Genomic DNA, 14,212 nt, shown 5'->3' with positions numbered 1-14,212 from the left:
AAGCAGGTTGTTTGCAAACTCTGGAGCCCAAAAAGTGCAGCCGCTCTAAGAATACAACAGGATACAAGAACTGGTTTGGGGAGGTCTCTCTCTGCCCAAGTCCAGAGGCATCTCCCACAGTGCTGCCATGAGCTGGCCTAATTTCTAGAGGTGCTGAATACTGGATGTTAGGAAACATTTATTCTCTGCAAGAGTGGTGCTGCAGTGGCACTGCTGGGCTCACCATCCCAGAGGTGCTCCAGAGCCATGGGGATGTGGCACTGAGGGACGTGGGCATGGGGGGCTGGGCTGGGTAGGGCTGGGGATCTCAGAGGGCTTTTCCAACTGGATTGATTCTGTGATGCCGTCACACACAGTGCCTGATGGTGAGTCCTGAGCACACCAAACGTGGAAGCAGAGCAGATGTTAGCAGCTGGGATTGTATCAGGAATACTTCTGGGCCACTCTGTGATCACTGGGTTAGAATGAGAGCAGTAACTGCAAGCAGAGCTGGGCACCAGGGGTCCAGCACCTGCCAGCTCCTGGGCTTCTCACCACCAGCAAACACGACCTGAGTCACATCAAGGTCTGTACATGCACAACTCACCTTTTTCCTCTGGCTGTTCTTTGCAGGCTGACATTCCCAAGGAATTACAGAGGTTGAAGAAGACCTCTAAGATCCCCACCCCGCCATGCCCACTGCCCATGTCCCTCTGTGCCCCATCTCCATGGCCCTGGAGCACCTCCAGGGATGGTGACACCTCCACTCCTGTGCAGCTGTGCCACTGCAGCACCGCTCTTTTGGAAGAAATGCTTCCTAAGACCCAGCCTGAAATACCCAACAAGCGGTTCTTAGCTCAGAGGAGATGAGCAGCCTTGCTGCTCAGGTGCAGACCCTCCTGGAAGGTTCCCACAGAGAATTGCCCCAATACAGCTGGGATTGGACCACGGGGAGGAACCTGAGCCAGGCTCCCACCGCCATGAGATGTGCTGCGGGGTGAGGGCACAGACATAACGTTCTCTATTTTTGATCTGCTGGATCTTTAAAACGTACAATCTTGTATCTACCACTGAATTAAGCAGTGTTTGCTTTTCAAACCTTCCACATTTGTATTTTTAGCTCCATTTTGGCATTTGCTTTTTTTGGTTGGAATATATAACACACTCAGTTATTTAGCGTGCCTGGACCGAGTTCAGCCTGTGTGTAACTCCACGGGCTCGAGCAGAAGCTACGTTCAAGGTGAATTACTCTCTATGGGCCTAAGGAAATACAGCTTCTGTAGAAACGCATTTCAGCTCCCTCAGTAAATGCTACACTATTTCCATCCATGGTTATTCCGCTGTGGTTTGGGTTATGTATTTACATTTTACGGAATAAATACTACAGCTTTCCCCATGACTAACACTTCTTAGTAACCAAGAAGCTACTCAAATACACCACTGCCTCCTACAAGAGCCTAAACCACAGCGCTCTCCACGGGCTTGCTGTCCCCAGCTGGCCACCTCCTCGTGCAGAGCCATGGTTAACCAGCATTACATAAGTCACTTTTTGGATTCCTCTTATCGCAGTATCACAGCATGGCCTGGGTTGCAAAGGCCCACAGTGCTCATCCAGCTCCAACCCCCTGCTGTGTGCAGGGTCACCAACCAGCAGCCCAGGCTGCCCAGAGCCACATCCAGCCTGGCCTTGAATGCCTGCAGGGATGGGGCATCCACAGCCTCCTTGGACACAGGACACATTTCAGCTTCATCATGAAGCTATTGGAAGCTGTGGGACTGAATCCTCATCAATGAACATTCCCAGCACCTCCAATCCTACCAAATCCTCAGGGAAAGAGACTGACACCTCAGTCCTATTCCCACGCAGAGGGCCGCGTTTCTCTGCCCAGCCCAGAGCTCTGTTTTATGAGCAGTGCTATATACAGGCCCTCGCACAAACCTTGTTTTTAGGTGGGGATATTTTCAATGCAAATGTTATTTAACTTGAAAAAGTTGCACAGCAGCTACTCCCCAAAACTGCTTTCCCCTGTTAAGAATAACGCAGTGCAATACATTGGAGATGGCGATAGCAATATTTCACAGACTCTGATGGATTCATGGCCCAAATGCCTTGCTAACAGATGTTTCTTTTAAACTCGGAGTGGTACAGGAATAACTCAGAGGTATTACAGTGTCAGCACTGCCTTTTATCTGCATGCGCCCTTTCGGTGACATCCCCAGGCTTTTGTAATGCGTGGGTCAGGCCTGAGCTGGAAAAAGTGAAATAGTGAAGGAAGTGGTGTGTGCCTGTGTGAGCTGTGGGGCAGGGCGAGGAAGGTCCCCCCGTGTGCTGGGCATGGCAGGTCGGTGCTGTGGGGGAACAGTTCTGAGCCTGCTCTCGGCTCATCTGTGAACTGAGCCTTACGCTGCACGAGGGGAGCTTCAGGTTGGATATTAGGAAACATTTCTTCTTTGGAGGAGCGGTGATGTGTTGGCACAGCTGCCCAGCAGTGCTGGGCTCACCATCCCTGGGGGTGCTCCAGAGCCGTGGGTATCCACACTGAGGGACGTGGGCAGTGGGCACAGCAGGGTGGGTTATGGGTGGGCTCGGGGATCTCGGAGGGCTTTTCCAACCTGAGTGATTCTGTGATTCTATGAGGAGTTCCCATGGCCAACCCTCTGACCGTGTCTTTCAGTCCTTTAATCTCACTAACTTTTCTATCTATGGGTGGTGGTTTGTCCTTCCCAAATGGATCGTCCCAGGCAAAGGGGTGATATCTGAACACTCTGGAGGAGCTCTCTTTCTTTACAGTGGGATTGTTCAGTCTGCACCTAGTCTGCTTGTGCCACCCCATCACTCTTCATCAGGGCTCCCACCCCAGCAGCTGCCCCCTCCAGGCCGCCCCATTGCTCCCAGATGTGTGCCAGCGGCCAACCACTGCATCCCCACACCCTGCTAAGGAACAGCTTTGAGCTCCGGGCTCTCAACTCGGCCCCAAATCTGACCATCATTGCAACCTTTGGCCATGCTGGGGCTGAACCGTGAGGTTCAACAGGTTCAGGAGAGGAAGGATTCCTCCGGGTGTCTCTGCTGGTACCATTTCATGGACACACACCCTCGTGGGGTCAGGGAACCCGTCCCGAAGGGAACGAGCTTTATTCCAAAGGGAAGGGAGAGAAAACTCCGATTGCAGGTGGGAACGGAACGCAGCCCCTTGGGGACGCATCCCGGGGGATGCACCTGAGCGGGGCCAAACCGGGGGGAGGAAGGGGAGGAGGGGGAGCACCGCGGTGCCGCCCACCCGAGCTCAGCCCCGGGGACCCCTCCCCGCCCGCCCGCAGCCATCCGCCGCCTCCCCCCTCCCTGGAGGGAGAACCAGGCGCGGGCGGCGGGGCGGGTCGGGCCGTCCCTCGCGGGGCCGGGCCGGGCGGGGGCGGGCTGGGGGCGGCGGGCCGGGCCGAGCCGGGCCGGGGGGGGGACGGAGGGGGGGGACGAGCGGCTCCACGTGACTGCGGGGCCGGGAGAAAACCGGGGCCGGCGGCGGCGGCGGCTGCACTGCGCCCGGGCGGCGATCGCGGGAGGCGCTCGGCAGCCGCTGCCCGGAGGCTCCAGGCGCGCTGCGTCCGCGCTGGCTCTCCAGAATCATGGACTGTGCTGATATGCCCTGCCTGCTGTCAGTGAGTACAGCCCGATACTAGCCTTGGTTTTTTTTTCCTTTCATTTTTTTATACCGATTCTTTTTGATTATTATTTTAATTTTTAAATTATTTTACTTTTTTTTTTGTTGTTTTTTAAATTTTCTTTCCTTTTTTTTCTTTTTGAACTTTATTTTTGTCTCCGCGTCCCGCAGCGGGATCCGAGCCCCCATCCCGCTCCCCGTCGCGCCGCGCTCCCCTTCCCGCAGCGGCCGCGATGCCCCGGGAGCCGCCTGTCCCCGCGTGTCCCCGCCGGCTCCTTCTCATCTCGCTTTGCCATGTATTTTTCTGTGTTTTTCGCCTTTCTTCGGAAGAGGAGGAGGAGAGGAGGGGTGGGGGGGCGGGGGGGGGGGCTCGCTTCTCATCCTGACTTTCCTCGTCGTTTGTTGTTGCGTTTTTTACACCCCAGAGACACCATGATTCCTGGTAACCGAATGCTGATGGTCATCCTACTATGCCAAGTCCTGCTGGGAGGTACCAACCATGCTAGCCTGATCCCCGAGACCGGCAGGAAGAAAGTCGCAGAGCTTCAGGGACAAGCCGGATCCGGACGCCGCTCTGCCCAAAGCCATGAACTCTTGCGGGGTTTCGAAACGACTCTGCTGCAGATGTTTGGGCTGCGAAGGCGGCCCCAGCCCAGCAAATCGGCCGTCATCCCCAGTTACATGCTGGATCTCTACCGGCTCCAGTCCGGAGAAGAGGAGGAGAGCCTCCAGGAGATCAGCCTGCAGTACCCCGAGCGATCGACCAGCCGGGCCAACACCGTGAGGAGCTTCCACCATGAAGGTCAGTGATGGGAGGAGGGAAATTCGCAGCCCCGGGAGCGCTCGGGAGCTCAGCGATGCGTTTCGGAGCGGGTCGTGGCCGCCTCTTGGCTTCCTACGGGAGGAAAACCGCTCCCGACGTGTGCGGTGCGCGGCTGTCAGCGTGCTGCCGGCCGGCTCAGCAGCGGCCCGCGGCCGTTTCAAGGTGTCGGAGCGCTTTGACGCCACGGGGCCGCTCCGGGGCTCGCGTGGATTTAACGCGTCCGATGCGGGAGTGAACGAGGGCGGGAGGTCGCCCACCCCCGCAGTGTTTCTTTGAACTCCCGAAGCGGTCGCTGCCCGATTCTGCTCTTAAGGAAAAAAAGAGAAAAAATTCCGCCCCCCCCCCCCCCCCCGAACAACCCCTCCTCGAATTTAATGCTTACAGCTGTGTGTTTATAAGGTTTGTTCAATAGGCCCTTGTAATCTGATCCAAATGTTTCCTAGCGGATGTTTCTTTTCCAAAGTAAATCTGAATTATTAATCCGGCCGCATCATTACGGCTTTGGAATTCGCTTTGCTTTCTCCCCCTGCGCCCCGTAACAAGGCGGCTCTGTGCTCCCCGCTGCTTCCGAGACTCGGGGGAGGGGGGTCGGGGGGGAAACAGAAGGGGAAAAACCTCTTCCAAAGTGGGAGAGAGGCGGAGGGGAAGGGGTCGGAGCGCGGAGTGCGCGGCGTCGGGACCGCTCCGGCACGGGTTGGGACGCACGGGGTAATTGAGCCAGGCAGGTGAATGCCGGCTGGAACGGCGCCGGGATGTGGCCGTGGCTGTGCGCCCCGAGGCTGACGAGCTCCCGTTTGGTTCTTTTGTGCCGTTTTCCCCCTCCCCTGCACTCCTTCAGAGCACCTGGAGAGCGTCCCGGGTCCCAGCCAAGCGCCGCGGATCCGCTTCGTCTTCAACCTCAGCAGCGTGCCGGACAACGAAGTGATCTCGTCGGCGGAGCTGCGGCTGTACCGGGAGCAGGTGGAGGAGCCGAGCGCGGCGTGGGAGAGGGGCTTCCACCGGATAAACATTTACGAAGTGATGAAGCCGCTGTCGGAGCGCTCGCAGGCCATTACGCGCCTGTTGGACACGCGGTTGGTGCACCACAACGTGACGCGCTGGGAGACCTTTGATGTGAGCCCAGCCGTGATCCGGTGGACCAAGGACAAGCAGCCGAACCACGGGCTGGTGATCGAGGTGACCCACCTCCACCAGGCACAGACTCATCAGGGCAAACACGTCAGGATTAGCCGATCTTTACCTCAGGGGCACGGCGGGGACTGGGCGCAGCTCAGGCCGCTCCTGGTCACTTTTGGGCATGACGGCCGCGGCCACGCGCTGACCCGCAGGGCCCGACGCAGCCCCAAGCACCAGCGTTCCCGCAAGAACAAAAAAAACTGCCGGCGCCACGCTCTCTATGTGGATTTCAGCGACGTGGGTTGGAACGATTGGATCGTGGCTCCCCCGGGCTACCAGGCGTTTTACTGCCACGGGGACTGCCCCTTCCCTCTGGCCGACCACCTCAACTCCACCAACCACGCCATCGTGCAGACGTTGGTCAACTCCGTCAACTCCAGCATCCCCAAGGCCTGCTGCGTGCCCACGGAGCTCAGCGCCATCTCCATGCTCTACCTGGATGAGTATGACAAGGTGGTGCTGAAAAACTACCAGGAGATGGTGGTGGAGGGGTGCGGGTGCCGCTGACCCCCTTCCTTCCCCTCCCCTCTCCCTCCCGTTCCACCCCAGAACTGCTTGCTCTAGCTGGACTCTTCCTCTAAACTAAACGTTCACCTTGACCTTATTTATGACTTTATGTGCAAATGTTTTTTGACAATAATGATCATATATTTTGACAAAATATATTTATAACTACGTATTAAAAGAGAAAAAAATAAAATGAGTCATTATTTTAAAGGTAAAGGCATTTTGTGTCTCACCTCTCAGGGTGCTGCTGGCCCGGAGCGCAGCAGGGAATGGATCTCCTCCTCCCTCCTCTCCCTCTTTTCCTCCCTTCTCTCTTTCCCTCCCCTTTCCTCCCCCCCCTTGACCCCCATAGTCTTTGCCAATCTCAGTGTCTCTGTTTCTCACCGAGGTACCATGGAGCCCCCCCTGGTGCTGGGGAGCACCTCGTTGGAGAGTCAGCTGCTGGGAATAGAGCCCACCTTGCTCACCTGGCCCAAGTGTTTGCAAAGCCACCCACCAAAATTGCATTTGAAAAGAAGGTGAAGGTTTACCCGAGGGCTGTATGCTTAACCCGATGGGTTTTAAACCCTCCTTCCATCTTCAGGATTCCCCAGGTTTTAAAACTGTTAACGTTCCCTCCCCCCTCCCTCCCCAATCTCTCTTCTCCTCCCCACTGGAGATTGGGAAGCTTCAAAGGTTTGCACGGGGCCTTTGAAGATCAAATCGTCCCATTACAATGCCAAAAAGAAAAGAAAAAGAAAGATATCTGGAGCAGTTAAATATGTGTTAGCTAATAGCTACCTGTGCTGCATCCTCTCCAAATTGCTTCCGAGCAGGAAGGGGATCGGAGCCAAACAGGTACAGCGGGGGCTCGGATGCTGTGGTCAGAGCCTGTATTGGGGGGAGCGGTGGTATGGGGGGGGAGTCGGACCCCCGCAGCCATTGGGGGAATGGAAGGGAGGGCAGCAGCAGAGGTGTGTGTGTGTTGGGGGGGGTGAAGGGGGGGGGAATTGGGGTCATGATGCAGTTGTTTGGTTGTTTTTTCTTTTAATTTGTTTTCTTTCTTTCACTGATTGAAGCCCTCCAACCCTCCAAAGGGGCGGCTTAGCCGAAACCAATAAAAAAGCAGCCAGGAATGCTTGCCAAAAGCCTTGGCTCCCTGAGGAGTGCAGGTGGAGAGAGGAGATGGCAGCCAGGGGGGAGGCAGCACGGGGGAGGCAACAACAAAAACACCCCAACGACCGCCCTTCCAACCCCCCTGTGCTCCCCCCAGTCCCCCCCCACTGCACTGCTGGTGGAGGGGCTGTGGGTGTTTCGTGCCTGCCCACACTGCGGGGTCCCCGTGTGGTTCTGCATGGGGCTTCGTGGGCTGTGTAGGGTGTGTGGGGCCGCCGTGATCGCTGCTGGGCTCCCCTCGGCCTGGAGCTGACACTCTCATTCCTGCCTTTAAGAAGGGAAATGCGTGGCCCGGGGCACCGGCGACCTGCTGCCTCCCCTTTGATGCCTGCATATCAGACATAGCTGTGCCAAAGAAGGAATTTCATTTTGAAGTGGCATCAGCTAAAGGCGAGCGCCTTTCAGCTGCCTGACAGGGCAATTACACAGCTCCCCACCTCCCGTGATAACCCCACTGCAGGACAGGGGAAGGGGCTCAGCCCCATCGCCCCGCAGCACCGCGGCTGGAGAAAATCCCTCTGCTTTTCCTCAAAGAGTAAAAAAAAAACCACAAGGGATCCCGAGGCTTCTCCCAGGTTTGTCTCCCTGCTCTCATCCATCCTGGGTTATCCCAGCCCTGGCAGTGGGATGGAGCCGTGCAGCACGAGTGACTCTGGGATTGAGGTCGTTCCCGTTGTGGCCGCTCGAGAAGCAGAAGTGTCCAACTGCTTTGCTGCATTCCTGCTGTGTTATGGGTCTGTTTGCTTTGGTGTTGGTTTTTGCACTGCGTTTTGATGATGCAAGCAGAGCCTCAGCCCTGCAGAGGCACCTGCATGTCCTGTAGGTGCTGTGAGGGGAGACACTGTCCCGGAGCTGTGCAGCCTTGGAGAGCTTTTTGTTTGCTTTGATCCTACACGGTCTGTCCTGCCCCCAGACTGTAGGAAACTGCTGGGTTTTTACATCTTTCTTTCTTTGCTTGTTTCTCTTTTTATGTTAAATCACAGCATTTCAATTCAGTAACCTTTAAAGAACCTGACCCATTGGTATGGACCGTTTGTCAGTAACAAAATACTCGGGGATGCGTTGAGCAGCTGACTCAGTGAAGCACGTTTGAGGTCCTGCATGCAACACAAAGTGTGCGCGGGGGCTGAGGATTCCCCTTGCCGTGTGCCTGCATCCCTCTGTCCCCCAGGAAAACACAGCAAAATGGCCAGGAAAAACAGCTGCAGGCCCCCTTCCAGTTTCCAGCTGATAACCAGGGGTGTTTTTTTGCTGCTGCTGATCAGATCTCTTCTCACCACCTCGGGAAGGGGAGAGGGCAGAGGAGCTGCTTTGGGAAGCAGTGAATTGAGTGCTGGTGTGGGGGAGAGCCAGGAATTGCACGGAGTGCCTCTGGCCATTGTGTTGTGCTTTGGGGTTTGATGCCCAGCTCTGGGGTCTGCACAGTGGCAATGCTGTCAGCCAGCTTTATGCTGTGGATGTGCCCACTTCATACAACCCTAGAATCATTTGTGTTGGAAGGGACCTTTAAAGGCCATCAAGTCCAACTCCCTTACAATGATCAGAGGCATCTACAGCCCATTTGGCTTCTTGCTGGCTTATCTGGCTCAGAAATTACCTTGATCGCACAGCAGAGAAGAGCTGGAGTGTTGCAGAGCCTCTGTTTAACTTTGTTGAAAAGTGTGACAAACATACCTGCTTGAAAAGTGCAATAACCCCTTTAGTCCATGGAATGTGGCATTTGCAAATGTGACTTATTTTAGAGTGCTTTGTTGTCTGTGGCACAGAAATCCCTGGCCCTTCAATGCATGAAGCCTTGAGATAAGGTGTATCAATTTAATCCATCCTCTTACTCAGCTCAAGCTGTGGGTGAAAGCAGAATGACTTGAAGGTGGGTTTGCAGCTTTTCTACCAGCCCCAGGCAGCTGTGACCCAAAATCTTGCACCCCAGATAGATGAGCATTACATCTCATTACAGTGCATCTTCATCTTAGGGCCCACCTTAGGAAGGCTGTGACTCTGAGCACCAAAAACTGATGGTTTACTGAAGTGGCTGGGCAGCCTGACCTGGTGGGGGGCAACCAGCCCAAGGCAGGGGTTGGGGCTGGGTGGGCTGCAAGGTCCCTTCCAACCAAGCTGATGACATTACAAATCTATACCTGTACGACTCCACAAGGCTTATGGATATAGGAAAGGAGGAGAACACCTCAGCAAGGTGCTGTAACCCATCGTGGATCCATCTGAGATCCAACAAATTCTTGATTCTGGCAGAACTTTCTTCTTCTAGATGAAAATTTGCCCTCTGAATGCAGATCTTACGGTGCCAATCTGAGAAAAGCTGCTGTCTTGGAGATGCCATCAGTGAGGAGTGCTGCTCGGACAGCCAGGATTTGCTTGTGGCCACAGGGCCTGAGGCTTTGCAAATTAGTTTCTAAAAATGCCAATTGGTTTGGAAGAGAAGCACCAAGGTTTGTACATTGCTATTCTGGGATAAGCCTAAAGGCTTTGCTAAGGAGCCAGCAAAGGAAGATGGAGGCCATTCTCCTTTTGGCTTTCATGCTTGGGCACCCCTGGCAAGCTCCTCACCTATTACAATAATAGCTGAGCTCTGATGGCCTGAAAAACTCTTGAACCTTGGCACTGAGAGATGATCTGTTCTCTTTATTTTCGAGCTTCATCACGTGGTAGCAGCCCAAAGGCTCCTCTGTGCTGAGCATGTGACGAGACATGGTCCCTATGTGGAATCACGGCACCAAGCAGGTGTGAGGAAATCCTTCTGCCCTTCTGCAGGTGAGGATCTTTGGCCCAACGAGATGTGTGCATCTGGGCCGAGTCACACACAGAGAGCCAGCAGCTGCCTGATGCTGGCACGTGTTAATAAATGCAGATCTTCCTTTCCACTCTTTTTCTAACTCCTCCTTCTCCCACAGGCTGCAGGTACCTGCATTGGAACAGGTTGCCCAAGGAGGCTGTGGATGCCCCATCCCTGCAGGCATTCAAGGCCAGGCTGGATGTGGCTCTGGGCAGCCTGGGCTGCTGGTTGGTGACCCTGCACACAGCAGGGGGTTGGGGCTGGATGAGCACTGTGGGCTTTTTCAGCTCAGGCCATTCTATGATTCTATGATGATATGCAGACCCAGGGAGACCACACAGCTCCTAGAGGAGACACTGGCTCCCAGTCTTAGCAAGCTGTGAATGGAAAAATGCTGATGCTGCTCTGCATTCAGAAGAAACCTGGGCTAACTCTTTCCAAAGGACCAGGTAGTGCTGTAGCCCATCTCCAAAGATGCTGCAGGAGGATGAAGGGACACAGTAAGCCTGTAATGATGTTTTTCCAGAGCACCCACTACCTGTAGATAATTACAGGTCAGAGCTTCCAGAGCCAAAATTAAGGTCACTGCGTTCAATAGGACAGCTTCAGTTTTGTATCCATAAATCCATCACTCAGGTCTTTCCACCCACTTTCTTCTTCAGGAAATGCTGCTTGGACCTCTGTTCTCTGGTGCCCCTGGCACCAAGCAGAGTGGGCAGATTTGGAGTCCCACAGGCAAAGAGCAAGTGCTTCCCCCACCTGCTCCTCACCTCTCCCTCCAGTAAAGTGAGATGAAGTTATGAAGCAATAGGCTGAAACAAGCAACACTGCTTTATGTATCAGCTTATATGGAAGACAGTGGGAATTTTGAGTTATATTTATTGGTTTTGTTAGTTTTGTCTGCACTGTAACACACACCTGCTATTTAATAAGAAACAAGTGAAAGCTTCCACACTAAGATTAACTAAGATATGCTAAATTGATTATTGGCCTTTCTGTGAGAGGCCTGTGCAGAATAGACAAGTGGGACAGAGCTCACAGGGACATGGGCCAGGTGCTTGGGACATCGCTGTTAGTAGGGAACTGCATACAGACAATCAAAGAAAGGTTCGGCTTGGAATGAACTCTCAAAGCCTGTCTGGTTCCAATCCCTGCCACCCTCAGCTTCTCCATTTTTGGGGAGCAGAGGATGATGGGCTGAAGCTGTGTGGGCTGGTGAAGACATCGCAGCCCTGTTGATGCCACATTGGCTGCTCTGTGGCTGGGCTCTGGACCTGCTGTGGGAAGGTTCCCATGCTGCTGGGTGGTTCATGGGGGAGAGTTCCTTACTGCTGAGCTACACTGAAAAGAAGAACTGGGTATCTAGGGCATGCATTTGTACCTGCTTTTCATGGACCCAGCAGCCCCCTTGAACTACACAGTGATGTTCTTTGTCTCTGCTTGCATGTCTAAGCAAAGAGCCTGGACCCTGCATGGCATCGTGCTCCTGTTCTTCATGGAGGGCCTTACGCAAGGGCTTTCAGCTCTGGAAGAGGCAGCATTCCTCTAAAGATGGTTGATTGAACTGGGCAGCTTCCCTGCAAGAGGCAGTGCCCAGAGATTGTTTGCAATAATATTTTCAGTTTGATTTACCAATAATAGGAGTCTGGGAGGATCAATATGTACAAGATGCCATTTAGGAGAAAAAAGTGATGGTACAGATAATAAATCCCATGGGGAGGTAAGAGCTCTTTGTCTTTGAGTAGAGACATCTGGGAAACTGGGAGAAAAATTCTGGCTATTGGAGAAGTGAGAGCCCAGATGGACCATTGCAATGAGACTGCCAAGGGCTGAGTCTGTTCTTGTTTGGTAGTGATGCATCTTTACCAGTGATGAAGTACAGTGTGATCCTGAGGATGCTGCTGTGCTCGAGCAGACAAGGGTGTCTGGAGATGGTCGATGGAGGGAGGAGCAGGGAGGGGACCCTGCAGCAGACCCCCTGGGTGCTGGATGTAGCTGACATTACATGGCGCTCTTCACAAAGCGCTTTTGCTGTGGGCCGAATAATGGCTTATAATAATAACATCACTGTGCGTCCCCAGGGCAGCACGGCTGCTGGCAGGAGGGCGGAGGTTTCTTCCCACTTCCATCTGTGTGGTCCAGGGTGGGTCAGAAAGTGGCCTCATGCCTCAGTTTCCCCCCTTGCAGCCCAGGAATGCTCTCATCCTGCTGACAGCAACTGCGATAAATAACATCTCTCAAGCACCCGCTATTTAAAAAATCTTTTATTGCTTCCCGTTAAGCTGATGACTGCTAATGAGGAGAATCAAATTCACTGCCCTGTCGCCATTAGACAAATATGTGCTCCATCTCCATCCAAAAACCCCATTGTAAATAACTGCGGAGGAGTGGAATAAACATCGTCCTTCCCAGGGCAGGGCTGAGCAGCAGGAATGAGCAAACACAGGTGCGGAAGATTTGTAAGCTTTAGAAAAGTTTGGGGCTATTTGGGAATCAAATCTGGTTTTGGTTATGAGCATCTTCAGCGGAGAAACCCCAAACCACCAACAAGAGACCCCACAGATGAGGCCATGGCAGCCGTCTGCAGCTGCAGGCTGGCTGGGGCCATGGAGGCACGTCCCAGCAGTGTGTTGACACTGAGGTGCAGAGGTCCTGGTGTTGTCCCCACTTGGTGTCCTCAGCCCCGTGCTTGACCCACAGCCCCATGCAGGGAAGTCCCCCTGTGTTAAATCTGCTACTCTGGGGTTGGTGCCACTCGGAGTGTAGCTGGGGCTAAGCTGCTCGCTTCACGTGGCTTTCCTCTCTGTCTTTCCCCTTTGCCGTTTGAAGGTGAAGGTTTTATGTGACTGAAATGTGTTAACGCTCCCATAAAAGTAAATGAAACACAAGTGGACATTTTTCTTTTTTTGGGTGCAGATGTGATTGGTTTGGGCCTGATCCAGAGGCTGGGAGGGCGATGATTAGCAGTGCTGGAAAGAAGAACCAGGAAACATTTTCTGCAGGAAAATGTCATTTTGGGGGGCAGAATGTGATGTCTAGAAGAGTCTTCTGTGAGTCAGTTCTTTGGAGATTCCTGCTCTCACAGCCCCATAGGAATCTCTCCTAAACACTGCCCAGACAAGACGGTGGATGCCCCATCCTTGGAGGCACCCAGGCTGGATGGGGCTCTGAGCACCTAACTGAGCTGTGGGTGTCCCTGTCCATTGCAGGGGAGTTGGACCAGATGGCCTTCAAGGGTCCCTTCTGACTCAGACGATTCTGTGATTCTATGTTTTAATTATTCCCAATGACACTAAACCCCAATAACAGCCTACCCTGTGGTTAAAGGTACCTACATGACATCACCTCCTAGAAGTCATCCCTGATGCAGTGGCTGCAGAAGAGACAGTGCTCATGCTGATGCTCTGCGTTAGTCCCTATTGCTTTACACAGTGAAGGCCAACAGGATGTATTAGTCTGAACATGTGGCCTCCTGCACTCATCCGTTGCTGCTGGTTTCTTATCTTCTTCTGAACAACTCATTGCAGACTCAGCAAAACCAGGAGCGGGGATAGAGAAAGAATTTCCTGGCCTTGTTCATGCATGTTGACACCAGAATCTTCCCACTGCCCCCTGGAAAGGGCCTGACAAGGCATAGCAGCACAGGAGTTTCCCACAGAACATTCCCAAATCTCCATCGGTATGGACCAGCTGGCCATGGAAGGTTTTTGGGACTGCAAATTTTCCATGGTCCCTTAAGCTTGGTGGTGGCTGGTCTGCTGTCCCCCACTACTGGGGCTAATGGGACTCCTGTTCCATTTTTAGAGTGTTGGTGGTGGACATCCCACCAAGCCACTCAGATCTTTGTCACTATTTCTCCAGGCTGATTTAAAGCAGACATTTGTGCTGAGCTGGTGTGTTCCATTTGCTGATGGTCCCCCATTACTGCCTTGGGTATCCTCTGGGCTGCCTGTCGCCAGGAGGAGCAGAGCAGGCTCTGTGCTGCTCCTGAGCTCATTGGGAAGTCAGTGGCAGGGACACAGACATGATTTCCTCAGCCTGTTGCAGTGTTTTGGGAAATGCAATGAGAGCTTGGAGGCTGTCCCATGAAGGGAATGTGATGGATGTGATGGGCACAGTAAA

General features: G+C 53.7%; 1 protein-coding gene across 1 annotated transcript; it reads left to right on the top strand.

Moving 5' to 3' along the window:
- The first annotated feature begins 3,511 nt into the window (after positions 1-3,511).
- On the top strand, positions 3,512-6,360 carry BMP4 (bone morphogenetic protein 4). Its single transcript, XM_015865981.3, has 3 exons — positions 3,512-3,636; positions 4,064-4,440; positions 5,300-6,360. Exons 2-3 carry the CDS (start codon positions 4,071-4,073, stop codon positions 6,142-6,144), a joined length of 1,215 nt encoding a protein of 404 aa, XP_015721467.1. The 5' UTR covers positions 3,512-3,636; positions 4,064-4,070; the 3' UTR covers positions 6,145-6,360.
- Positions 6,361-14,212: the final 7,852 nt, after the last annotated feature.

Source organism: Coturnix japonica, chromosome 5, assembly GCF_054131305.1.
Source record: "Coturnix japonica strain WE chromosome 5, WE-NBRP24, whole genome shotgun sequence".
Classification (NCBI taxonomy): Eukaryota; Metazoa; Chordata; class Aves; order Galliformes; family Phasianidae; genus Coturnix; species Coturnix japonica.
This window is presented reverse-complemented; position numbering and strand designations above follow the sequence as displayed.

Coding starts and splice junctions, on each gene's coding strand:
- BMP4 (XM_015865981.3), top strand. CDS start 4,071: ATGATTCCTGGTAACCGAATGCTGATGGTCATCCTACTATGCCAAGTC. Junction 4,441..5,299: donor GAGGAGCTTCCACCATGAAG/GTCAGTGATGGG, acceptor GCACTCCTTCAG/AGCACCTGGAGAGCGTCCCG.